This window comes from Montipora foliosa, chromosome 2 (genome assembly GCF_036669935.1).
Source record: "Montipora foliosa isolate CH-2021 chromosome 2, ASM3666993v2, whole genome shotgun sequence".
Taxonomy (NCBI): domain Eukaryota; kingdom Metazoa; phylum Cnidaria; class Anthozoa; order Scleractinia; family Acroporidae; genus Montipora; species Montipora foliosa.
This window is the reverse complement of record NC_090870.1, coordinates 29,625,173-29,651,672: the sequence shown is the minus strand read 5'-3', so window position 1 is coordinate 29,651,672 and position 26,500 is coordinate 29,625,173. Positions and strand designations below refer to the sequence as shown.

At 39.2% G+C, this 26,500-nt stretch overlaps 1 protein-coding gene and 1 pseudogene across 1 annotated transcript in view; one reads left to right on the top strand and one right to left on the bottom strand.

Moving 5' to 3' along the window:
• LOC137992809 (N-alpha-acetyltransferase 35, NatC auxiliary subunit-like) overlaps positions 1-24,556 on the top strand; it is a 30,281-nt gene extending 5,725 nt beyond the window's left edge. The window contains exons 3-29 of the mRNA XM_068838331.1: positions 3,448-3,510; positions 3,863-3,896; positions 4,120-4,231; positions 4,922-4,996; positions 5,758-5,850; positions 5,977-6,051; positions 6,147-6,213; positions 6,906-6,949; positions 7,752-7,805; positions 11,080-11,169; positions 12,901-13,018; positions 14,076-14,164; positions 14,444-14,527; positions 14,746-14,805; positions 15,194-15,288; positions 15,538-15,604; positions 16,370-16,468; positions 17,214-17,267; positions 17,745-17,869; positions 18,161-18,243; positions 18,378-18,425; positions 20,133-20,215; positions 20,687-20,752; positions 20,863-20,973; positions 21,662-21,745; positions 23,352-23,432; positions 24,229-24,556. Of these exons, the coding sequence (XP_068694432.1) occupies positions 3,448-3,510; positions 3,863-3,896; positions 4,120-4,231; positions 4,922-4,996; positions 5,758-5,850; positions 5,977-6,051; positions 6,147-6,213; positions 6,906-6,949; positions 7,752-7,805; positions 11,080-11,169; positions 12,901-13,018; positions 14,076-14,164; positions 14,444-14,527; positions 14,746-14,805; positions 15,194-15,288; positions 15,538-15,604; positions 16,370-16,468; positions 17,214-17,267; positions 17,745-17,869; positions 18,161-18,243; positions 18,378-18,425; positions 20,133-20,215; positions 20,687-20,752; positions 20,863-20,973; positions 21,662-21,745; positions 23,352-23,432; positions 24,229-24,288 (2,114 nt within the window). The 3' untranslated portion in view covers positions 24,289-24,556. The remainder of the gene's footprint in view (positions 1-3,447; positions 3,511-3,862; positions 3,897-4,119; positions 4,232-4,921; positions 4,997-5,757; positions 5,851-5,976; positions 6,052-6,146; positions 6,214-6,905; positions 6,950-7,751; positions 7,806-11,079; positions 11,170-12,900; positions 13,019-14,075; positions 14,165-14,443; positions 14,528-14,745; positions 14,806-15,193; positions 15,289-15,537; positions 15,605-16,369; positions 16,469-17,213; positions 17,268-17,744; positions 17,870-18,160; positions 18,244-18,377; positions 18,426-20,132; positions 20,216-20,686; positions 20,753-20,862; positions 20,974-21,661; positions 21,746-23,351; positions 23,433-24,228) is intronic.
• A 1,752-nt stretch (positions 24,557-26,308) lies between these two features.
• Positions 26,309-26,500, bottom strand: part of LOC137992810 (uncharacterized) — a 7,895-nt pseudogene continuing 7,703 nt past the window's right edge.

Sequence of the window (26,500 nt, the reverse complement as noted above, 5' to 3'; positions counted from 1 at the left end):
GGGGCGTATGATAGACTGCTTTGAAACTGTAGGTACCTGGGATTTGATGGATAAGACCAAAGCCACGAAAAGCAGGTATTCCCAGAAGTAGCTTGGATGCCCCTTTAACTATGTATACTCGTTCTGCAATGGCTTTATCTTCTGAGACAAGGTTCATGATTGCAAATCCAACGGTCGTCAGGGGGACATCACCTGCTCCCACAAGTTCTCTGTCTGGTTTTGACAGTGTTCCATATAACTCCTTGTATGCAGATTCTGGCATCACAGATACTTGTGCTTCTGTGTCAACACACCACTGGTCATTTGGTCATTTATCTTCAGCTTAATGTGCCACCCTGAGTCGGATGTTGGGGGAGCAATTGGTTCTGCAGGGGATGTTTGACAAACTTTGTTTGATGTGGGTGTGGTTGTAACCCTCCCAACAAATGTGGGAGAGGAGTCGCCCACATTGTCAAGAAGTTGGTTGACCCTGTGAACAGGCGCGCTTCTGCAAATTATAGGAAAATGTCCCAGTTTGTTGCACTTGTTGCATCAGGTCTCTGCAGCTGGGCAATTCCTCCGTCCAGGGGATGCTGGCGATTGCAGTAGTAACAATTCTTTCTGCTTGGCTGGAATGATCGCCTCCTAGAGTCTGACTTGGGACCTCGCTGTGGGTTGTTCATGGTCTGAGGATCTGGCCCGCTATCTTCCTGTGTGACGCTCTCAATCTCTGCCGTCTTTGACTCTTGCAACTCACGTTTCGTAGCTTCTTTCAAAGATAGGATTTTCACAGTATTTTCAAGTGAAAGGGCAGCTCCGTGGTCATTAAGTTTCAGTTTATAACTGTCCACCTTACAAGAAAAGGTGAGTTTGTCTCTCACAGCTTGCTCGTAAAAATTGACGAGAAACTTACATTCGGCGGCCCTTTCTTTTATGGTGACAACCCACGAATTGAAGGTTTGTGCCGGCTCTCGTCGAAGATGAAGCCATAATTTCTCTCGTAACATCAGTTGTAGTTCCTGTATCCGAAAGTATGCCTCAAACTTTGCTAACACATTTGCGTAGTTGTCAGGGTTTTCAGCCGGTAATTTCGCTTCTCCTCCTGCAGGATCATCGCACTCTGGTAAGTAGATGAAGTTTGAGTAAATCTCCAAACATGAGTCACCAATGTGGTTTAATAGCAACCCCGCCTTCATTTCATCAGGTTTCTTGGATGCTGCAGTCGCCTTAAGGTGAATTTCAAATTTTTGTTTCCATTTTCCCCACAAATGTGCAGGATTTCCTGTCAAAATTTCCAGAGGTTCTGGTGGTTTGACATGTGGCACGCTTTCCGCCAACTTGTTTGAGCCCACTTTGTTAGTTCGTGCACAACTCGACTGCTTAGTCTGCTTATTCCTGTTGATCTGATTGTTGTCCCTTTAGACTAGTAGAAATATCTCACTTCTGACACCATGTTAAACCCGGTAAGGTCATAAAAATAATAGCAGAAATATCCCTGAACATAACAAGTCTCTTTTAATTGCTTTTTCCCGATCAGTCCGGCGTTCCTAACCTCACATTCTCCGTCAGTGGCCTACAGTGTATCAAGGAAGTCATGTTACTACACAACTGACACAATCAGTCTTGCCAGCTCGTGCTTAAAAAAAAAAGCACTCTTCCTTCCAGAATAATCAAGTAAATATAATTGGTGCATCTTACTAACTTCAAATGAAAATGTTTCACGGAGAGCATTTTACTGATTAAATCAGCGAATTTTTTTTAATGTTTGCGGTGACACTCGCCGGCGCAAACTTTAGAAAAACAAAACTTTTCCTTCCAGAAAAATCAAAGAAGTACATGTATTATCGGCTCATCTTTCAAACTTTGAATGCAAATCTTGTCTTTTAATGGAGAGAATGTTACAGTTTGATTTAGTCAATCATGCACAGCAGAACCGAAGGGATGTTTTCTTTTCAGTGAATTTGCTGTGACATTGGCCTCTGGCTGGCGCTGGCTTTGGGAAAACAAAACTTTTCCTTCCAGCAGTGTTTTGATGTCGCTTCCGCAGCGCTCGATTGTCGAACGGACTTAACCGTTAAACCCTTGCAGCTATGTGTTAGCACGACCTTGCAAAACGTTAGTGGTGCCTAGTTAAAAACATCAGCGGTCCAGGTGTTACGAAAGCTAAGACCCTCGAAAACGAAGACGTAAGACCTAAGACCTAAGACCCTGGGGTCTTTAGACTGGGTCTGAGCTTTCATAGTACGAAAACTAAGACTACGGTCTTAAAACCCGTGACTTTCGCCGTCGCTTACTCAACATTGACACGGAAAGTAAAGATAAGGTCTTTCAAATAACGATTAAAAACTATTTCAGTCCCGTCAGACATAATAATGAGATTGACCATCTATGGCATCTGTTTATTGTTTGCGGTACATACCGCTTTTAAAATTGTGGACTTGTTTACAATGGAAGTAGAATAACAAATGTCTACTGACAAAAATTAATAATTCGTGCATTGCATTTTTAGTGGTAAAGCCAAAGGGTTAACTTAACAGACTGAGTTTTTCGTTATTCGAAAGACCTAACACTCAAGATCTTAAAATAACTGAGGAGAAAGGGCTGCGGTTGTAATGACATCTGCAACTGGTTAGACTCTCTAGTGTTCTCTGATAAGGATGATAAACTGTATGCCCTGTCTCACATCACTTGTGTGGGATGTTAACCCATTGACTCCTGGGGGTTAACCACTGACGAGTAAAATCGTGTAGTGTTCAGTTCAGTTTAGTTCAGTTTATTTTTGCCACTTTTGTCATGTTAAATTACAAAATAAATGTATATTAAAGTACGTCTTTGTTAGACAGACAGAGCAGTCAGGTCGATTTAGGCCGGTTTGGGTGTCAAAGGGTCAATTAAAGAACCCACACACAGTCGGTTCGAGAAAAGTAGGGGGCAAAGTCCCCGGTGGGGTGGTCTCTCACTCATTCTGTTCTAGGGCAATCTGTGAATTCTACTTGTTGTTCAGTTAATTATAAAGATTGTAAATATGTTTGATATAATTTTTTGACTGAAATTAATTTATCTCTGCAATACTTATAATATTATGCAAAGTCTTGCTCGAAGAGTAGATAGAACTTGAGAAAAAGCATCGCACTTCACCTTCGATTTACCAGAAAATAGCAGCAGCTGTTGTAGCTGCAGTAGAGACAAGATAGGAAATAAAAATGTTAGTTATTGAGAATATTTTATCATTATAGTGCTCTTAAGTAAAATATATATGTGTATCACTTAAAATTGATTTTAAGCAACTTGATCACATGTGAGGTCTCAAGCCTTTATTGCATGATTGTATCTCTTATGAAGTCTGATTTGTAAATCAATGGTACACTAAATACGTGTAGGGTAGCAAAAATTAATGTTTGAATTTTAGAGTAAATAAACATTTTGACAATTTTTTCAATTTTTGACAATTGCTACATGTGCATGTAGGTGCCAATGAACCTCAGTATAACTGGGAGGATATCAGTGAAGATTTTACAGCTGCTGCATCTGGTAAGACTAATTTAAAACTGGTGTACATGTACAGTATGTTTCAGTTTAGTACTATACAGTTTTGATTGTGTGTCACACCTGAAGTTTTACGGTGTGTACCTACAGCTGTACATGTGTGTATGTGTATCTAGTCATCAGTGTGGGAGACAATGATGCAAGGATGTTGTTTGAAAGTTTTTTGTTGTTGTTATACATGTAATATTATTCCTTAAAATTTATAATAGAAGAGCATCACATTTCAATTGCCTTGTGCAATTTTAAAAATTCTTCCAACTTGAAGATGAAACTGCTTGGAATACATTTATATGTACATGTAATATATGCTTGCATCTTTCTTAATTTTGTTTCACAGAATTGAAACTTGGTGAGCTTGTGCATGATAACATGTAAGTAAGCTAGTTATCAGACGTAGTTGATGCATAATAATTTAAATAACTTAAATTATATGGACAGTAACAATTTGATTTTTTCAGGATAACATTAATTTTCTTCAGTAAATGACTTAATTTACAGCTTGTTTGTAAATGTGTTTGAGGTGTTGGTAGTAATAGCAACATGAGGTTAATGTCCACTGCTACATGTAGTTTCCATTTTTTTTCATTTTGTTAGATTTGGCTTATTTGAGGCCATGTCGGCAATTGAAATGATGGATCCCAAAATGGATGCTGGAATGTTGTGTAACAAAGCAAAGAAAGTGCTTCAATTTGAGCCTGCAGTCAAGGTAAGCAAGAAATTTATTGCTGTTATCTTTTGGGGTGTAGACCTTTAGTGCATTACTTAAGTGTGGCAAGATCATTAATTTACTGATCAGAATGAATAGCTGGGTGAAACCAAAATCAAACCAAAAACTATAAGCATTATGGCCCTCAGTGGTTTCAATAGGCAAGGACACTGAAGGAAAAGTATAGGCTTCCAGTGCTTTACTCAGAGAAGTCTGCCACTTTTTTCCCTTAACTGAAAAAAATAAACACAGGGTCTTTCAAAACCTAAGACTTATTTGGACAATAACAACATGTCATCTAGACTAGTACATGTTCATGTTGTAAACGTGATCATTAATTTTAGTTGTGAAATATGTCATCGACTGGGAGTGTCCCCTTAATTTTAAATGGCATTCCCTCAGGCCCCTGCAAGAGAAAGGGCAGTTAGGCTCCTTATTGATACAGTCAGTTTAATTAACTCTGCTCAAGCCAGCCACCAAGTCTTAAAGAATTACTGTGTTCGGGCCACATTGCATTCAATTCATGCCCACACTTACAGTACAATGTATGTGTACATTTTGTATGATTTGGGGCAATTTAATTACTCATTCAAGAGGTCATACATGTACCATAACAACCAGTTTTCTGTTTGTGATCACATGTACTGTACTTATTCTTTTGAAATTCATTACATGTGTAAATTATTGTAGGCTGGATTGCTAAAAATCAAAGATTTCTCTGCTGAAGAGCTTATAGGTGTCATGGATGAGTTGATGGCGTGCTTGGTGGGTTCATGTTGTTTAACTTACAGTAGTTGATTGACCAAAATCAATATTGACCATGGTCTAGATTTTCCCATGTAGACAGGCATCTAGACCACTAATGTTTTGCAGTGAAAAAGTCAAACTACATGTAAAATGCAAAAAGATTGACTATTTTCTTCTGCCAATATTTATTTATGGAAGTGCCAAAAAGCATAATGAGAAAAAAAAAGGAGGACGAACAAACTTTGGCAGAATTAAGTTCTGAGCTCATCACCACTCACTGCCGTTCGCATGCAAAATGTCAGTTAGTACAAAACAGTTACAATATTTAAACAAATTAAATTGTTCTTGTTTTCCGTATAAATAATTAAACATCTTATTAATCAAGCTTTGTCAGTCTGTATGGAAGAACCTTGATCTCACTGTGTTTGGTCTGTACTCGCGTCCTTGGTCAAGTTTCTCCCATACAGACTGACTACTGTAAGCTTGGTTAAAGGAAAATCCCTTTCTTAGACATTTGGTAAAAATAAACCAGTTAAAAAAAAAAAAAAAAACCTACTTAGTAGTTAAAAAAATATTATCTAATATTTAAAAGAGTATTACCTACATGTATATTGAAAAAAATTAACCAAGTTAAAAATACGGTAACAGGCAGGTGCATGTATGCTTGGGAAACACTTTTTGAAGTTAAACAAATGTATGCAAAGAACCAAAGAGTCACTTTGCTTTGTTGAATTAGAACGATTAATGTTTTCACAGCTTGTCTTCTGTTTGTCCAACAGGTGACTTGGCTTGATGGTCATTCATTAGTTCAAACAGTATTCACATGTCTTTACATGCACAATCCTTTTATTATTGAAGATCCTTGCCTCAAGGTAAAATTAATATTCAACTCAAATACTAATAGATCACAAAGCAATAACAAAGGGTTCTTGGAAAAAGCTTGAGACTGACTTGATGTCCTTAAAATTGAAGAGGATTAACACTTGTTTTTTATTCAGGCTTTCTGTATTGCTATGTTAAAGATGTGTGACACAATCAAGACTATTGTCAATAGAGCTCAAGTGTTTGAGGAGGCAAGAATTATTGTGATATTGTTTTTGTCACCCTTGTTGAGATGAAAATACATGTAGGTGTGTTAATGAGATTTTGTTTTTCTTGCCTTTTGTAGGAAGATTTTCAAGCAATGACTTATGGTTTTAAAATGGCATCTGATGTAACAGAAACAAGGGCAGCAGGTTAATTTTTTGTTTCCTGAACGGAATACAAAGCAAGAATTTATGAATGTGTATTAGACAACGAGTCACACATTAATTTTGTGTATGACCAACAAGTTTCAGTGTGCAGAATTTTTCAAAGCCACAGGTGTCCTTTGTACAGTGTAACAGTTGCTTGGGTTGCTTCCTCAACGGTGATGATCTCTCTCTTAGAATTCAATGCAAATGCTGACTGGTAATAGTAATAGGACTTCTTGTTGTACAATTCAGGGAGTAATCGGGAGAGTAATGCACGTGAGCCGATTTGAAATTACAAGAACGATTACCCCTGAATTGTACGACAAGAAGTCATATTACTAATTAATCGTAACTATAACAAAATGCGAGGGTAAAAAGTCTTTGAATGCCTTTTATGCAAAAAAGTTAAAATTATGTTCAATCTTTTTTGCAAACAGTAGGAAAACAGGAACTCAAGAAAGACCTCATGCAAGTGCATGTGATTGACTTGCAAATGGCGTAGGCGTCCAATTACAGGTATCCAATTTAGAGTTGTTCAAATTGGATACCAAATTGGATACCTGTAATTGGACACCCACGTGATTGCGCACCAATTAAGTGACAAATGGGCGTGCACAGAACCAATCAGATTCGACAAATTTTGTAATAATTACGATTATTTTGATAACGTGTAATTGTGCTACTATTTCTTTTAGGAATGCTTAAGGAGGCAGAAGAGGAAATTACCAGAAAAGTCAAGGTACATACAGTACGAGTTATTTTAATAATAAAACTCATGAACAATAGATGAGATTGGGAACTGGTGCCTTACAGGCCGGTTGGTCTAGCTGGTAAGGTATCTGTCAAGGAGGAAGGAAGCATTCATGGCAACCCTTTGAGTGACCACTACAAAAAAGGCACAGTCAAACTGAAGCAATTAGTGGCCGGCTTGGAGTGATGTCTCTAAAAAGGGTTATGGTGTACTGCATGAGGCCACATAAGAAAAAACAGCCATAAGTCAAAAAGGGAATTTCCTGAGTGCTGGAAAATGTAGATGTAGATGTACAGTAGCAAATTTTCAAGCAGGTCAGCAAGCAATCAAAGGCAAATGGTACCACGAGGAGCTACGTACCACAAAGATTCCCGATTTATTTAAGTTTAACAACTGAGTTCTGCTACCTTTTGAAGTCAAATTGTAAATAATGCAATGCCTTCTGTGAGCAAGCTTGTATGTTAGCGAAACAATTAAATTTTATGTTAACAGTGACGCCAGAAAAGATTCCCGTATAAGAGAATCCATAAGATTTTATGACAAACAGCATCCTGTCATACGCTGCCATTGACATCAAATGACTAGTCTAATCTCTGTTATGTTATGTTAATTTGTTTCCTTAGTTTTTTTGGTGTTGTCCACTCTTTCAGTTATTAAGTCTTTCTAAGTGGTTATTGGTATTTAACGTTGCATTAACTGTTCGGACAGTTCGAGTTAAAAGGGATAATGAACAGAATTGCAATTGTTTCTGTCTAACAGCTTACATAGACATATTATAATTTTATTTTAGCCTTTGAAGAGTCAATTAAGAGTGGACTCGAACTGTGATTCAGACTTGTTGCAGGTTCGTGTTTAAACGCAGTTTTTAACTTCTTGTGTAGAATTGTTCAATACCTCTCTGACATACTTCTCCCTCTCACTGGAGAAGACCCCCTGGACTGCAGGCATGGCGATGTGCTAGAGGCACTTGACTGAAAGTAACTTAGCTTACACCTTTACTTGCAACAGAACACAGTTTAAATTAATATGTAAACTTTGCAATCTTGGATATTGTGTTTTCTAACATTCTGATTAGCTCAGTCAATCTCGGTTTTATCAGCACATCTACACATAATCTTACATGTATATGGAAACTGATTGTGCCAGTCATGTAGTGAAATTGCAAAATTTCAGAGTTAAATCATTGAAATTGGTTACAGCATAAAACACATATCCAGCAAGCACGAATGGAGTAATCGTTAAATAAATACTGTATGGTAGAGATGACTTCAATCAAAAAGCAATCATTTTTTTCTTTTAAAACAGAAAAGAGGGAAGGATAAGTGAGTCTCATATATTGGCTTGCTTTATAGTAGGCTTACGTGGGATATACATGTAGTACTCCCCAAAATTTAATCAATAGCTCTAACATGGGAAGGGGTGTTCTATGCTTACACTCAGTGTAACATCCTTTTAAAAAACTCCAGGGCCCGGTTGTTCAAAAGCCGATAAACGTTAATCCCAGATTAAATATTAACCAAAGCCTTTATTTCTCTACACCCAAATGCTGTTCAACGCTGATATTCGGCAAAACTTTACATTAGAAGAAGTCAATCTTGAAAAACAAAAATAAGCAAAAGAAACTTTCACCGAAAACTTGAAAACAATTAAGAAACGAAAGTTTACGCTAATCCTGGATTAAGGAAAGGGTTTCAACACTTAAGACACTCTCTTTGGATCGAGTGACGCAACGACACTGTATCACGTAACAGCAATGTTATGGTACCATATGAAACACCGATTATTTCCAAACAAGATGTGATCATTATTGTGATGTAATAAGTTACCTTGGTAACGGGAAGGCCCAGCAAAAACACCCTATATTTTGGATTTAGTTGCTCATATCTCAAAAACGAACTCGGTGACCCCCCTTTTTTTTGCTGAAAAGTGATTAGAAGGCCACGATGAAACTTTTTGTCTAGCAGATTTAGAGCCACCTTAAAAAATCACAGAATAAAGGTGGCTTTGAATCCGCTAGACAGATTTTTTTCTTTCTTTGCAGAAAGTTTCATGTTGCCCTTCTGATTGCTTTTCAGAAATAAAAAATGGGGGTCACCGAGTTCGTTTTTGAGATACAGGTATAAGCAACTAAAGACAAAATAAAGGGTGTTTTTACAGGGCTTGCTCGTTGTCACGGTGACATATCACCTCACAATAATGACTGTTATCTTGTTCAGCAAAAATCCATGCTTCATTTGGTACCACAATATTGCAAATATATGATACAGTGTTCTATTGCCGATCCTTCTAATAAGAGCGTTACGTGGAAGCGTTGAAACTGATTCGAGCCACCTTAAGTTTATCGGCTTTCGAACAACCGGGCCCAGATAAGGAATTCATACACATGAAATGTTCAGTTCATTTCTTCTCTTGGGACTTTTCTTTTTTGCAACGGTTGGAATAGCATTTGTTCATCAATTCAGTGGGAACGGAATAAGCAGACTTTGGTTTACCTAGAATTTACTGATGCCCGAAAATCGTACACTGATAACCCATTAAAGCCCGTTTAAACGGTTTCAACATTTGACCAACATTCGTTCAACAAAAGTTGAACGGGTGTTGGGCAAATGTTGGACGCGAAAACAAAGTTGTGTGGATTCCGTTCAAACGGTTCCAACATTGCGCCAGCAAAAGAACCAACAGTTTCGCGAAATTTGATTGCGAGGAACTAAGAACTAGAAACCAGTCCCTCTTGACTTTTGCGGCCTGATGTGAGCATGCGTGTGTTCTACAATTGTTGAACAGAGTGTTCAAGCGGCTTCAACGCCATTCAACATTTTCGAGGACAAAGTTGAATGCATTTTGAATCGAATGTTGAAGTCGTTTAAGGTGGCTTCATGTGGTTATATTCGCTGTTCATTTGGTGCGCGCTAGTATCCACTATCCACGGGAATGTTCACATTGCTCTTAATCGCACCTCTCTCAAGTCTATCGAAATAAACTTCTAAGACACAAAACTACTCTTTTACGGGTTTTACCTGGAATTATAAAGTTGTTTAATACAGTGTTTATTTTGCTTTTATTTTGATTTTCTTCCATTTCCTTTGGTTAAAATTTCCCTAACTTTTACATCACATGAAATTTGTTCAGAGAAATCTTCTGAAAGCCAAAAAAATAGGGGTTACGAAGGTAGTTTCGTCGATTTTAGAGAATTTGTGTCTTTTAGCTCCACTGAAAAAAATTGTCTTACAAAATGTCTTGATGAATAGGCAGAAGGAAGGAGTAAATTACCGTTCTGCAAAATTTGAAGAAATGTCACCGAAGAAAACTGGAGATATTTCGCGTGAAATTTTCTTATTTTTGCGGTGGCACAGAATGGGTATCCGCCAAGATTGCCATTTGAGCATGCGTGAAATTCCCAACTACGTGCACGCGCGCGGCGTACCTCTGCTTGAGATCTAATGTTTATGTGGATGTGAACGAAGAAATCGAATGAATTTGGGAACGAGAGCTCAACCTCGAGCTCTTCGCAGAGAGGGACAAAGTGTGGAGGAGAATCTTCTTCACTTGGTCTTCAAATATGGGAATCCCCCTCTGGAGATTTTTGCTTGTTTTCCGTAGCGGTCAGGACTCCAAGGACGGCTGTGTCCCTCGATCGATGGTTGTTAGAATCAGATAAGTTGTTCCGAACAGTGGAAAATTATTTATATTTTAAACCTTCTTTTGGACTCAAAAGATTTTGCAGCCTTCTTACGGATAGGTAAACATTTCGAAAAGATGATACATCCACAAAATTTCGGCGAAAAAACAGTTGCCATATTTGTTTACTTTCAGCGCGGGAAAGCCGTGCGTCGGTCGCCCCATCAACCACTTTCTAGTAACCAGGTTCCGCGCGGTAAGGAAACTATATGAAGCCACCTTAAACAGGCCTTTAGTAGCAGCAAAGTGGGACCCAGACTCTCCCGAACATTGGTTCTCAGGTCGCTTCAACGAAAACCGTGCTGTTGTTTTTGGAAAACGTGTTCTTTTGAAAAATATTTTTCCAGTGATTTGCTATTAATTTTCGATGGGAATAGGAATAAATAAAAAAAGTCCTAAAAGAATGTACTCTTACTCACCGTATCCATCTTCTCTTGTAGATGCAAATAAAAGGATTTGAAGCTGTATTAGCCAGATTGAAGTTCTACAAAGCATTTTACCTGGCGCTTATTTCCCTTGAAAAGTCAGAGGTCAGATGTTGTGTATTGTATTTCACTATGACATTAATATACCAACTTAACTGAGAGTAGGAGTACGAAAACGACTTGGGGTTTTGCATATACTGAGCTCGTACAGGAGGTTTCTGGAACGAGAGTTAACCCATTTAGCCTTCTCGAAGCAGAATCATTTGACTGCAGACCATAAAAAATACTCGCAGTGATTGTTAGATTAAAATGCAAACCTCTTGGGTCGTACAAATCCTTGAATCCCCCTGGTTGATGTTCATGTCTTTGTAGCACTCTAGGGTGCGTTAGTGGCCTCCCCTTCCCGATGGGTCGTTGCGTAAACTGCAATGGTAAAGATGTCTGGAGAGAACGTTAACATTCTCTGTGAGGAAGAAATTCAGTTTGTTTTAACTTTCTGGCCGTTATTGTTTTTATGTTAAAACACGTCGCGTTTATTCAAGGCAGAACACTCAATTTCAATTGTAAACGGCTTCGAGACTGATTTACCAGCAAGTGAGCGCACTTGCTGGCTGTAGAATAAACTCGAATTTCTTCATATTGCACCCAGCGATTTTAATTTGTGACTCATTCTTCAGCCACCGCTTGCGCTTACTTAACAAAAGATCACTCCACCCTTCTCTAACCCATCTTTACATCACATGTGTACTAAAAAATCAAGAGAGAGTTATTCATGTTAGAAATTATTTGCCAACGGGATTGTCTGCTGTTTCCTTTCTTTCTAATTCCAAAGGATTGAAGTGAAAGCAAATAGTCATTTTTGTTAAATTACAGGAGTATGTGGGATGAATAGGAAGCTAAACTGGAAAGAACAACCGTTTAATGCAATAAATCGATTTGTAGTTTCATTTAATAATAAGGGTGATCAATCGAAATGCAAAAAATACAAAACATACATTTCAAATACAAAAAATCGAAAGACATGTTAAATAACTGAGTGAAAGTAACAGTTGTTTATGCCATTGAAAATTGTTGAGACAAAAAATGTTGAGACACCCAAAACATTGATTCTTGGTCAAACCCATTAGAGTTTGCAGGTCGTGGCATTTAAGCAAACCTACCAAAATACGGTTCATTAAATGCGATTAATGAAAATATTCAGTTCGAACAGTTGATGCAAATAAATTATGACGAAGAACCGACCAAGATAGTGTACGTGTACCTGCATGTGTCTTAAGCCCTGTCCACACGTATCTGGGTATTTTTTAATCCGCAACTTTTTGTTTCCGGATACGCCTTCCGTCCACACATATCCGGCGAATTCACTGGCGAATCCGGAACTTTTTGAGTACGCTCTCCAGAGTGGATATTTTTTAATCCACTTCGAATCCGGAACCTTGAAGACGCTAAATCCGGAATTTTGTTATCCGAATGACGTAACATGATCGAGCCCAGTTCCTTACCGTGAAATCAATTCTCAAGATGGCTGCCGAGGGCAATATTATTTCTTTATGGCGCATGCTCCGTTACCTCTGTTTCCTTGAGGAGTCCTGAGTACTGGAGTGAATCCGGATACGTTTCGGATACGTGTGGACGTGCAAATTCGATTTGAATACGCTTCGTGTGGATGGGAATATTTTTGAATCCGGAAACAAAACGTTGCGGATTCAAAAATATCCGGATAGGTGTGGACAAATACCACACCCTAAATTATGGATCTACTTAAACAAAATGCTTGTTTTAGCATAATTAATCCTGGTTGTCTGTAAATGCACCTTTTATTGGTATTTGTTTTAGGGGTCCGGTGTACCTACTGCTAGGCAGTTGCTAAACACAGCATTAAATTTAATCGAAGCGGTCAGAAAGACGATAGGACTTGGTATCCAACCTGTCTCGACAGACGATAGCAAACAAGGTAATACATACAATAATTATATAAATGAATAAATTAACAACTAATAAGTAAATTAATTAATTAATTAATAACATACATGAAAAAATTATCCATTCTGATTAAGAAACGCAGTTTGCAGAAAAGAAGTAATCGGTGCCAAAAAACGTAACAAACCAAGCTTTCTAATTGGTCGACGATCAAAGATATTCACAGATAGGCAATCAAATGCGATCCCTTGCTTACACAGTGTTTGGCGTGGTAAGCGTGCTTTGCTTGTCGAAACACATTTTTTGTTCGTCGAAAAAAAATTTACTCGTGTTTATTTATTCCAAGTTGCACTCAAAATCATGTGATTGCCTATACGAAGAACTTAATTTCCCACATGAGACAAAATGTCGAAGGCAAACTTGAGATACAATATTTAAAGTTTCAAGCCGTGCATGGGTAAACCATTAATCCCTTACAACTGGGGCTCCAACTGTTTGTTAGTAACCTTGCTTTGGTGCTTCAAGAGCTAGTGCCAATTACTGTGGCACCAAAGGAAGGCCTCAACACCAGAAACTTCATGTATGTGCCCTTCCCTTTGTGAAAAGTGTTTCTTTTTGCAAAATAAATGTGTGAAGAAGTAGGTTATTAGATTCAGAATCTTATTCGGATTAACACCTATGTGAGACCCGAAAATTGCGTTTCGGTCGTCATTCACACTCATACACTGTATTTATGATTCAGGGTTTTTATGGAAATCAAATAAGAATACAGTATAGGCATGCGAATACATGTAAGGTAGTGCTTGTCAGAGCTTAGCACACTATTGAGGTGTGTATCCTTTCCCTGTCCAAGATTTGCTGTTTTTGAAAACTGGAAAACTGAAGTCAATCAAGCTGTTTTTTTGCGAAACAAATCTTGTGTCTTTATGACGAAGTAAGTATGTTAAGTGATCGGGAACACTTTAACAGCAGTTGTCTGGTTTTGAACGTATTAGCCGTTCTTAAGTCATATACTTGTAAATGATTTTTTTTTTTGGCGAGATGAATCCAGACACTAAAAACAGGTAACATGTTATGGATTCTTTTCTCAGGTAGTATGATGGGATTTGAGCCTCTTGTCAATCAGCGACTTCTTCCGCCTTCATTTCCAAGATACACTGCAATCTTTAGTCGAAAGGAGGTGAGTTGATATTCCGTTAAGCCACTGACAGCCTTAAAAAAAAAAGACTAATCATGAAGGCTTTCTTTTCATAAACTACGGATTCTTTTTCGCTGTAGTCAGTCAGTTGTCGGACTGTTAAAAACAAAACCAGGAAAATGGATTGAAATCAACCAATCACATTTAGCTTAATGTTACAATTAATGAAACTGCGTACGTAATGGCCTTTCTTGAATTTCATTATTTTTGTAGAAGCATAGTAGACTGTCCTTGTTTTTCTTTTTCCTTTTTTCCCAAAAGGCCGTTGATTATACAGAAGGAATAGTCAAACGCTTTCTCCATATCTGTGAAGTCGTAAACTATGGATCTCTACATCTCATAATAGTATGTACCAGTTTTGTTACTTACTAGTAATTACACTGAAATCATTTTTACTGTCGAAGCTCTCTCAACGAACACTCGTAAACGGGTAGCTCTAATGATGGACGATATATAACTAAAAAAAACATTTATTTGAACTTCCATTCAAGCACTGTATTTTAACATTTTCGTGCGCGCACGATTTAAAGAAACCAAGTCTGATCCTCTCTTTTTTCTTGTAGGATTTTATTTTAGAATTTAGCAAAAAGCGTCCATGTGTTTTAACGCGTTCGTATTTACAGGTAGGTTTGCAAATTCTTTTGTGGTTCCATGTAAACATTTGAATCATTGCTCTGTAGTAAAGACATTTACGTATCGTTGAGGAAGTCAGAGATTTATCGCGACCTTTCAGATGGTCATCTTCCATATCGGTGGCTCAGTAATTGGAGCAGTGAGCAATAAAATCCGCTTGGTTTGCGGGCTCGGGTCTACTGGACCGGATCACGTGGTCCAAGTCGTGTGTGGATTGGAACATGCGGACTGAGTGATATGGTGCGAGTCACAAAAATCAAGTCGTTTGGAACGAGTCATGAAGCGGTTTATTTGGACCGGCTGAATTGGACCGAAAATGCAACGCCCAGTTTTTTTTCCCCTTGTTTTTTTTACTTTTTTTTGTTATTTCCCAACCAGCTTCTGGTTTGGCAGAACAACAATCTTTTAGGAAAAGCAGAGACGATACGAGACGCGATCAGAACGTTCAACAGTCCCCCATCAATTGCTGAAAAGTAAGAAAATTTGTCACATTGTTTTGGTGTTTTTAAATGCGAAACATTTCAGCGCCAGAAAGCAAGGACGCCGTTTACTTCAGAATTCAATCACAATGTAACCCAAGTATGGAATATGAATGGTTAAGGAAGATCGAAAGGAGGTGTTAAAATTTCGATATCTTTTGCCACTTATGACTCGCTAACCATCGGGGCTTATTTATAAGAAAGAAAGTAATTTCTTATTGGTTGTTAATTGTCTTTTTCTAGGTCATCTCTGAGCGGTAATCCTAAAGCTATTGAACTCGCCGATAGCTTTATTGGCAGAGCGGCCAGGGTAGGTTTTTTCTTTTGCTTAGTTCTGCAGGTACTAAATTGCTTTTTTATCGTGGCTTTGGTTTCGACGTTTCTTGTTTTGGTTGTTTCTTCAAGGCCGTCGATCAGTGACGTGTTAGCAGTGTTTGCGATTTCTTTTTTAGTAGGAGTCTAATCCCGTTAAAAAAAAAAACAAAACAAAACAAAAAAACAAAAAACATAACAAACAGAGCAAGTCGACAATAAGTCAGACCATTTTGGCTGCTTTGGGACATCACCTTCCTTGGATGAATAGAGAGTGGAAAACTCTTTATTGGGATCTCGGGAGTCCCCTCAAGGGTAAACGTGTCCGAACCTATTTCAAGATGTCTCTGGGCGAGGTGTTCCTTCCTACTTGGTTCTATCCGCATTTCAAATTGTTCTCTTTCATATGCAGCTTCTGCATACATGTATCTTATCCTGTGCGTTTGGTGTTATTAATGGCTAGCTCCCAGTTTCCTTGATGCCGCAAATGGTGGAACAATGCACTGGTATCGCAAGGTCATGGGTTCAAACCCGTTCAAGCCTGAAATTTTCTGGCTTACATTTCGATACTGCTTAAGTAACGTTCATAATTGAGATGATGATCAAAAAGTGTGAACACTTATTTTCTCCTCAGTTTTCTGACATCTCAATTTTTTTTAAATATCTAGGGGTATTAACCTGTTTCAAGAGACACTGAAAAGAACTCTAAACATTACCTGTCCTAATCCCAAATTCACATTATTATAATTTGGTTGCCTTTCAGCCAGTTAAGTCGATTATCCACGCACTTGGCCACAATCGTGCTCGTCAGAGAGATAAGTTGGCGCATCTTCTCGAGGAATTTGCTGCTCTACAAGATGAGGTATCATACTGTGATTTTGGATGCTTTGAATCCAGGGTCGATCATAATTTTAACCGCGCACCGGTGGCTCAGTTGGTTGAGCACCGGGCTGTCACGCGGGAGGTCGTGAGTTCAACTCCGGCCGGACCAACACTCAGGGTCTTTAAATAACTGAGGAGAAAGTGCTGCCTTTGTAATTACATCTGCAAATGGTTAGACTCTCTAGTCTTCTCGGATAAAGACGATAAGCCGGAGGTCCCGTCTCACAACCCTTCAATGTTCATAATCCTGTGGGACGTCAAAAGAACCCGCACACTTGTCGTAAAGAGTAGGGCATGTAGTTCCCGGTGTTGTGGTCTGGTCTTTCTGGTCTGGATAGGGTAGGGTGGAGCACCTCGCATAGGACCTCGAGTCCTGTTCGTGCTCCTTCCCTCTGGGCAGGTTTGCCCAGTAGAAAGAGACAAACCAGATGTCTCGTAAAACAATTTGTTAATCCCGAGAAAGAAAACCTCAACGGAAGTCATTTGGACTCACCTAGGTGGTCTAAAACCAAAGTTAATGTCTTTAATAACATCCCGTCTACTTCTCAACAGCTTTCCTTCCATCAGTGCAAAGCATGCACTTCTTGTCCCTGACTCAGACGTGCGAATCACCTTCTCACTTTAATTGTGTATTCCCTGCTAGCAGTGGTCTTCATCCCTTATATTTTGAAGCAAACAGCGTAGTGAATCTTGTTGTCATGAACGGTGTGTTTTGTCATCATCAGGCTGACAAAGTGGACGCACAACTTCACACTCTACTTGTCAAGGTCGAACCACAGGTATAAATGTGCTTAACACGATAAATATCGGTTGCAAAGAGTAAGAACACTTTGTCCTCGTATACAAGCATCATACCTATGCAACGAAAACAATCTAACATCTAACCTCGGGTAGTCTTCGGAAAAACTCGGACTTTTTCGGTAATTGTTTTCGGAATTCCATAAATAGTGGTCTAAGAAATTGTCCATTCGTATGAATTTCACATTACAAGTGTCCAGAGAAATAAAAACTAGTTCTATGGGATGAGCTGAATCTAGTTGAATTTTCTCGTTGTCAACTTATCGATTCGAGTTTCTTTTGTAGAGTTTTCGTTCAGCAGTTTTTATTATTTATTGTAACTTCCAGAAAGATTTCTTGCCAGGGCTTTCTCTTTCCGTGCACACGTTCATACACCTCGCCAATAAATTCAACCTACACTCAGTTCGTATTTACCGTTAATTTAATAAACATTTTTTTGTTTGTTTCTAATTTTTCAGCGTCAGCATTTGGCTTGTTTTGGTTCGTGGGTGTTGTACCACACCCTGAATATCATGATTCAGTATCTGTTGTCTGGATTTGAACTGGAGCTCTACAGCCCACACGAATATCATTACGTGTTTTGGTAGGCTACCAATTTGTTTCAGTTCGGTTTGTACTCGAAGTAGTCCTTCATAGCAGGATTTTTGATCACCCAAAATAAAAGGAAGAGGATGATTGGTCCTCCAGTAACTTTGAATGGAAGAGTTATTCTAATTGGCTCTTTAGTGCCGTCCCGTTACCAGAAAAGTCTAGTTTTATTTTATCTCTACCACTGCCGAGGTAAAAAGAGACTCTTCTCGCACACATGAATTACGAAGTTGTGTAGCAGGTGTAGGTAGAGCGTGATAGCAACTCATATTTTTCAATGTTTAAGGTACCTTGAATTTCTATTTGGTTGGCACATGACATGTCTTAACCGAGCCGAGAAGTTGCTACAGGCTCAAGAATCCGCATTGGGTAAAGTCCTCTTGTGTTCTAATATTTAAATGACGTATTTCTTTTCTGAAAGCCAAGAGTTTGCTCCTCGTTCAATTCAGTTTCTTCATGGTAGCTTTACTAGACAATAACCTCAGCTAGTTTTCTCCCTGCAGAACAAAAAAGCGGTCGCAGTGGAAAGAAAAACAAGAAGAAGAAAAAAGGTGAGGAAACTCTTCTGTTTCAACGATTAAACTTAATTCTGACTGAATAAGAGGAGTATAATTAAATTGTTCATTGTACTCTGTAAAGTCTGAGTCAAGTTGATATGGTAACCGCGTGCGCGGGACACAAAATGGAAAAATTAGTATGTAATTTTTATTGAAAATAATGTGGAAAGTCTAAAACACAAAGCAGATGTTTATGCAGACAATAGTTTGATATGAAATATGATGGAAAATAATTGCAAACAATGATATTTCCAACGAAGCCAATGGAACAGTTGTTTCATTAACTGTTACAATTTTACGAAACCACCGGAAGTTGTTTCGGGCGCAATCATTTTCCATATAAGGTCATGCGCTAAGTATAGGAAATCGTATGGGCAAGAGTCCATTTCGTGATCTATGGGCACGAGTGATGTAGGCGAGTGCAATTTGAGAACTTTCAAAACATCACGTGTGACCATAAATCACGAAATGAGTGAGCAAGTTCATAGGATTTTTTGTTTATTATATACTCGGTAAAATAACTCCATCGCTTTGTTTCCATAGCAACTTCCGTATTGCACTCTATAACCTATTTATGCGTTCGGCATTGACCAATCAGAGTATATAATAAGAGAGAATATGAGAGCTGATAATCAAGATTGAGTGAACCAATCAGATCTAGAAACGAGAAACCGGCGGTAAATCCGAGATTGAAAATGTAATGAAGCTTTATTCCTCCTTTGCGGGTCACATTGACCACAACAAAGCTTCTTATTGTGAGCTAGAGATTCAGGTCCCTGGGTTGAGTTGTTCAAAAAGAGATTGGCAGTCCGATTAATCGTGAAAACTCAGTGTTGAAGGCTACGGTAATACGAGCAACGAAAACGTCCAACTTGTCTCGCAACATTGCAACATTGCTGTGAACTAGTCGAAAAGCCATGTTGCGCGTTTTGCATCCCCCGCAAACCCTGTCTCGCAACAAAAAAAATGTGTTGATTTTGTTGCAGAAAGTAGAACGGACCTTTACTTTCTGCAACACACTGCAACAACTTGCAACACATTTTTTTTTGTTGCGAGACAGGTTGTGCGTGGGAAGTAAAACGCGTAACATCGCTTTTCGACTAGTTTCGCAGCAATGTTCCAAGACAAGTTGTACGTTTTTGTTGCTCGTATTACCGTAGCCTAAGGTGCCGCTTTGCCTCCCGCACCTGCAGCTCTTTTGACAATCAACCTGCGTGAACAAAGCATACAGAGCCGTTAAGAAGTCTTTTTCGTAAGATAATGTTTGTCTTACTTGGTTTCCATTAAGCAGGCAGTTTCGTCTCTGTTTTGCCATGACTTTTTCGTCACATCTGGTTTAGAAGCAATTGGCCAAGAGACTCGTTTTAAAGCACGGCGCGCCCTCGTGTTTGAGGCCTAGCAGTTGTCACAAAATTCAGTGGCTCGTGTGCGACTTAACCTTGCTTTTTAGATTTTTTATCGGTCGAGGCGGCGTGGTCTTGTGGCTAAGAAGTTTGATTGTACTTCTTCCTCGCTTTGGAAACAGCCAATTGGCAAATTACCAGTTTGGCTTTCTGACCAATTTTGGTTCTGTCCTTTAAACCCTCAATTTCAAATTATTAAAGTGGAGTGCCTCAGAACAAGCTTGAGAGCCACTCTAAGCGAAACAGTTTACGTCTTACTTTTATCCTCTTCTCTGTTTTTCGAATTCCTTTCGTTTAGCAAGTGAAAAAACCATCCTAGAACATCAAGGAATGTGGCATCTCTATCAAGGAATGAGACATTTATGTCAAGGATATCTCCGGGTAATAACTCATCAATTATATTGTTTCCTCTGCAGCTTACTCAGGAGTCGCTTCCTTTCCGGTTCGCCCGGGAAGCAAGCAAAAAAGACTGGGAAGCCGAGTGGAATATTGTATTTCTGGCTTTCACGCTCTTTAGCTTAAAGATGCGCTCGTCGCACCTTTACGGGTGTCACAGTATCACAGCATCTGGATCTGGGTCGTTTATTTCGAAGTGAAATAGAAGGAGAGCATACTAATAGGCTGGCTTTGTAGAAATGATATGAAACGCCGGTGAAGTACGCTAGAGTCCTTGTCGCTACGGAACTCTGCAGAAATCAAAATAAACAATATTAATAAAATAAAACTGAGAAGAGGGGAAAATCAGATTATCCGGAGAAGAATTATTGGGAATCGGACCCGTTCCTCGTTATTGAAAGTCAAGTGACCTCGCTATTACGTCGATTCTGACTTAAATTCCTTGTTTATTATCAGGCTCTTGAAGGATTTGAGCTGCAGAAGAAAACAAAAAAACCTGCGGACAAGTTTGGTTCTGAAAAGGTATAACTACTATAAAAGCTACGTAATTTATACTGTGGTTGTCATTTGAAGAGTAATAATCTGTCGAAGTATACGATCTTTTTATTGTGTTATTTTCAACTCTCTCGCAGCTGCGATATGAACGTCGTTTTCTACCATTCCAATCCGTGGATACACCGCAACCCATGTTTTATACACACTACAAAGAATACAGTAACATGTCCAAGATGAAAGCATCACAGGTATAACTATATAGCGGACCAAAGTTCGCCGGGAAATAATAACTTCAGCATTTCAGATTCATATGCCACGGGGTCTTTCACTTGTAAGCTTCAAGATGTCAAGTTGGCTGAATGAGTAAAGCCAGTATGGTCATAGGTCAGCAGATCACAAGTTTGAGTCAGCCAAAACTACACTTGAAACATTTTGACCATGGGCCAGTTTCTCGAAAGTCCCGACAACTTTTTGGGCCCGAAAAGACATCTTGTGAAAGTGCCATTCGCTTGCTTTGGAAAGCTGGTGTTTTAACATGTTTTCAGGATAGCAAAAAGCAAGAGAAACGGGTTGCAGGCATGGTAAATAGATTCAATGATTTGGGTAATAGTAATCCAAAGGCTTAACGGCGAACTTTGCTACGGTCCCGCCTTCAAAGTTCTTTCTGCGTGCTTCCCTTAAGCTTAATTAATCGCTTCTTGGCTTAGTCGCTTCCTCTCGCGGTTTGCGCGCTATGGTCACAGACGAAAGAAAAGAAGACACGCGCATGGAGAGCTGGCTTGCAAAGTAGCACGGTACCTAACTTCGCCTGCCTCTAAGAATTTCTTTGTTTGCTTTCTCATGAAATCCTTTGGAAAAAGCTTCTCCTTTCACTCTCGTGTCTTTTGTTGATAATACATTGAGTAAATTTAGTTCATTGGTTTTTTTTTTTGGCAGAGCACAGAACTGTTTATAATGGCGTCAAATGCCTTCCAGCAAGCCAAGTCCATATTTGAATTGGTTAATAATGTGCATAGTGAGGTGAGGTGTATTTTAATGATAAAGCGTTAAGGTGGAGTTAGATAGATTGCTTGTACCACTACCACTACCACTACCACTACCACTACCACTGCTTTCGCTTTTTGGCAACTTTGGTGACCGACCGTTTTCGTTTGCTGTCTGAAATTGTGTTTTGATTGCCATTACATCTCTACTACAGGTTTTATGATAGATGAGTTATATTACATCGCTTTAAATATTACGGTTTGAGCAATTCAGTTATTGGTAGGTTGGTGGTCTTGGTTAAGGTGAGGGATTAGTCAGCGAATAGTTGCAGATTCGCGTCCCCTTTCCGGACACATGGGATGTCTTTAAAAATGTTCATTCCCTAGCCTGGCATTGCTTTCAGATTGTCAGTTTTCTGAAATAGTGAGAACGAATTGTCTTGCCGTTGCCTTAGTAACCCCTCTCATTCAGTACTGTCTAGTGTGACTCCTGTTTGGAGTTGCAGCCAGTTTTTTTTTTCGAGTATGCCCGAGTCATCATCGATCAAAGCACCTGGCGTTCGCCTTAAAAGCCTTACTACTTTTTCGGGCGTAACTGATTCGGCTGTCACAAATCTCGAAGTACTGTATGTTCAAGGAAAAAACGTTGAAGTTGATTTGCTTTTTTTTCTTCATGTCAAAGGCCAGTTTTTTAGAGTGAGAAAATTGCAGTTGTTTCCAAATTGCTTTCCGGTCCAAAGAAAGCTTTTAAAGTGGTACTATGTTAAAAAAGATCACTTGCTTTTTGTCTTCAGATTGTGTTCGCTTAACATCTGTTAGGCAAAATTTTTGAGTTTTGTTGTTTATCTCAAGGCTGTTTACATTGAGTGTAAGTTTAGGATTTCACGGTCCGCCATTACTCAATTTCAAAAATGACCGACTGGACCTCAGAGGGTTGGATCCGGGGGAAAATGACGTCATTCACTCAATAGCTTAAAATTTCAGTGTGTAAACGCAGTTTATTATGTATGCAAAACGTGAGTTCAAAAACCTGAAAGCCCGAAACTCCCTGTTGCATATTAAATTATTTAACTAGCGAGTCTTTGACGTCATCTTCTCCTCGATCCAACTCTCTCAAGATTTAAAAGTTAGTGTTATGGCGGACCATTAAATAGGAAAATTCCAGTTTAAATAAACATGTGTCGTTTTGAAATTAAGGCTTAAAACTTGGGTCACTTAGTGTTTAGTTAACGTAGTTTTGAGATCCAAAGGAAAATAATCTTTGATTTTTTGCTCATAGTACCACTTTAAGGAAAACCCCCTGCATGCTCTCTCCCCTTCTGACTGGTGTCTCGCCGCCCGTGTGTTCCAGTGTTACAAAGCAATGAACTTCAGTATTATGGCGCAATAGTTAATATTAAATAGTGAGCGCTTGTTTCGTGCCTGATAGGTGTTGTTAAAAGGGTAGCCTCCTTATGCAATTTGTGTTGCGGTCATCGTCGTCATAATTTTGGTTTTGGCATCATGATCATGAATGGTAAAGATTGGTGGGTTTTTTTTTCTTATTGTTGCGATTGTGAAAGTACTACAAAGCTGAATGCGCTTAAAATGGCTTTTGGGGAGTTGCAACTTTTAGACCTTGTTGCGTTTCCTTTTTCATGCAGGTTACGTTGTTGTTGAAAGTAACAAAGACAAATCTCGTAGTCGCAAAGCTCGCAGCTGGAGGCCATAAGAAAGATTCTAAGGTGGGCAATTCCTGCATAGTTACCCCATTCTTGTGTGTTAGTTGGACTTTAAAGGGTTAACGTGACATGTAAGGCGAGTAAGCGTTGGAAGGAGTGCTTACTAGTGAATGGTTCTTGTTGTTCGTTAGTAGAGCTTCCGATGGGGTGATCGAACGGGAAAAAACACACCAGGGATATTAAAGAACGTCGACATGAAATTTTCTTGCGAAACCAGCGTCAAGGCTAAATTTCTGTGGGATTTTGTTTTCATTTTCTGTTTAAAATCGGTTTCCCATGAACGCTGACCAATGAACAGCCACAAGCCACCACCGAACCAATTTTTTGCTGATACGTTTCTGGTGATCTGTGGGTAGTTCCAGGACTCTGTGCGAGCTAACGGCCTGGCTGGTCCTTTTTTTTGATGTTTGAGCCCACAATGTACTGGAACGACCCAGGACTCACTGGGAAGTTACTTGTAACGAAATAGTCTATTGGAGCTGACGTAGCGATGAACGCCTGACACAATGCAGATGGCTTCAGAAATCAAACTAGCGCCTTCCCCTTGCCACATGCTTAGTAGCACATTGCCTCGCCGCGAAATATTGTGAATTGACCACATTTATTTTAAGGTTATGTTGGAAAGGAATAAGCCTTTGATAATGAATTTTCTCACTGTTCTTGTACTAGGCTAACAATCGAATGCTCGGCAACGCGCAAGTTATGAAGACATTTGAATTGTGTGAAATAACGCTCAGGCTACTCAACAAGGCTGGCAAGCCTCGGTTACTTCTTTGTTTGTGTTTTTTTTTGTCCGCAGATTCCTCCAGCGTTTGACTTTCAGTGTCACCGTGCTTTTCCGATCATCAAGCTTAAGTGAGCATTAGTACTTAGGTCCACCGTGATACTTGGACTTTGAAGACGAACACTCCGAATTTTCCACGCTTTATCGTCAACACCTTGTTTGCAAACAAGTCACATATTAATTCAATGTCTCTCTCGGGATGTGTTCATTCCACTGAATTTAATTACTGTTCGAGGAATTATTTGCCTTTTTGCCGAGAAACATGCCCAAAATCCAAAACGATTAGAAGAAACTTTCGTGATATGATGTTTTGCTCGTCAATTAAAATCTGTATAATGCCGGAGAGCGACAGACTTTGTTCAGTGTTTGGTGGTACTTGCTTCATTGGACCGTCAGTAAGAAGGTCAGTCAATCGGTCTGATGGATGTACGCAATCCCATTTTGCTTCAACTTAACATCATACAAGGTCACGCAAGATACCGTCTGTGATCTCTTCTCTCAAAGCTTTCTGTGTTAAGGATTACCGGCAGAGTTATTCGAAGTATTATTAGCGCTAAAATCAAAGGTGACTACCATAGCAACGTGTGGGGTTTTTACCATTGTTTGGTCACGAGCAGCTTAAGGAGTTGGGGGGGGGGGGGGGGTAATGGTTTATAGAGGGAAGGATAGCAGGGTAACGCCTAATGTTTTTCAGGTTCGATTCCTTTGTTGGTTCTGTACTCTGCTCTAAGATTTTTTTTTAGTTAACCACAGTATTACGGTACCTCGCCATCAAAAATGCCAACAGTTCATTGAGATTTCATTTGATTCGCAATCTCCCCAATTACAAGAGCACCTTGTACTCTGCCAAGTCAGCTTCGTTAAGTAATGAACGCCATGATGAACACTAATTCTATGTTGAGCATGTCGTCCCACGGTTTTCACGGTTATATATTATTCCTATGACACCTTCATCAAAAGCAGCGTCTGGAAGATCTCCTCGTCATTTACAGTCCAATCAAATTTTGAAGTTCTAGAGTCAATCGCAACACAAAACCTAATCTCCTCGATTGAGGGGTTCTTTACATGGTGATATGAAGATCATAGTTCGACTAAGACCCTAGAGAGGGCATTATGCTAGTGACACATGTTTAGTTTACATACAAAAAGTTGCACTTAACTCTATTGCTAATGCAAGGATCTTCTTTTCTCTATGTAAACAGTCCCTTAAAGAGGTGTTAACGCGTGCACAAACATAGTTCATCGGAAGTTGTGTTGCAATATGTACTCGTTGACCTCTTATTTTCAATCATCAGCGACATGTGTCATGACAATAAGGCATATCTAGGCTTTGTTGGAGACGACAACATTCTCGAGAATGTGTTAGTTTTACAACCTAACTTACGCAAGCTGATGGATCGGAAATAGTCTTCGATGTAGAACAAAAAGGCTAGACTGATGCCGATGTGCAACTGACGTAAAGCAAAACCAAAGGGGCCACCCCCCTACTAGTATCCCTCAAACATAAAGTTATTAATTAATGTCTTTTATATCAATTTTTTTTTGTTATAGGTAATCGCGTGATTTCGAGTGCAATGTCTAATAAATAAGCACGAGTAAATTTTTCAAAGACGCACAAAATTGCACTAGCCTGTAGGGCGAGTGCAATTCGTAGTCTCTGAAAAAATTCCAAATTGCACGAGAAAAATCATTTGATTACTTATTAATAATATACATGAAAAAAAAAAAAAATAAGCAGAGCAATGCACGCTACGCAATCACAGAAAAATTGCGCCATCCAGGGCTCGCATTTGATTGGCTATCGATACAAAAATTCACCTTTATTGCACTAATTTCTGCACTCTGTTTGGGATTAATAGGCCTTTTGCAACTAACGATCACATGGTACAAAATCCGCCATGCTGGAGGGCAAGCTCATTATTATTCCCCCACTGGGACATTAAAGCAAAGAGACATGAACCAGTCAAGCTTGACTTGCCTTTGTTTTAATGTCCCAGTGGGGGAATAATAATGAGCTTGCCCTCCAACATGGCGGATTTGTACCATGTGATCGTTAGTTGCAAAAGGCCTATTGACGTGCGCTGAGCTAATCAGCGCGCTGAAATTTTTGCATGTATATTATTAAGGAGGATGTAATTAGTTCTTTATCCGGCCCTTTTTACGCTTGTAGATGGTGTTTGTTTTCACTCAGTCTCAAAGTATCCCCGATTGAGTACATAACGGAAATGATGACTATAACTAGCCTTATCTCTTATGACATGACGTAGTTACATTAGCGCCTGCATTA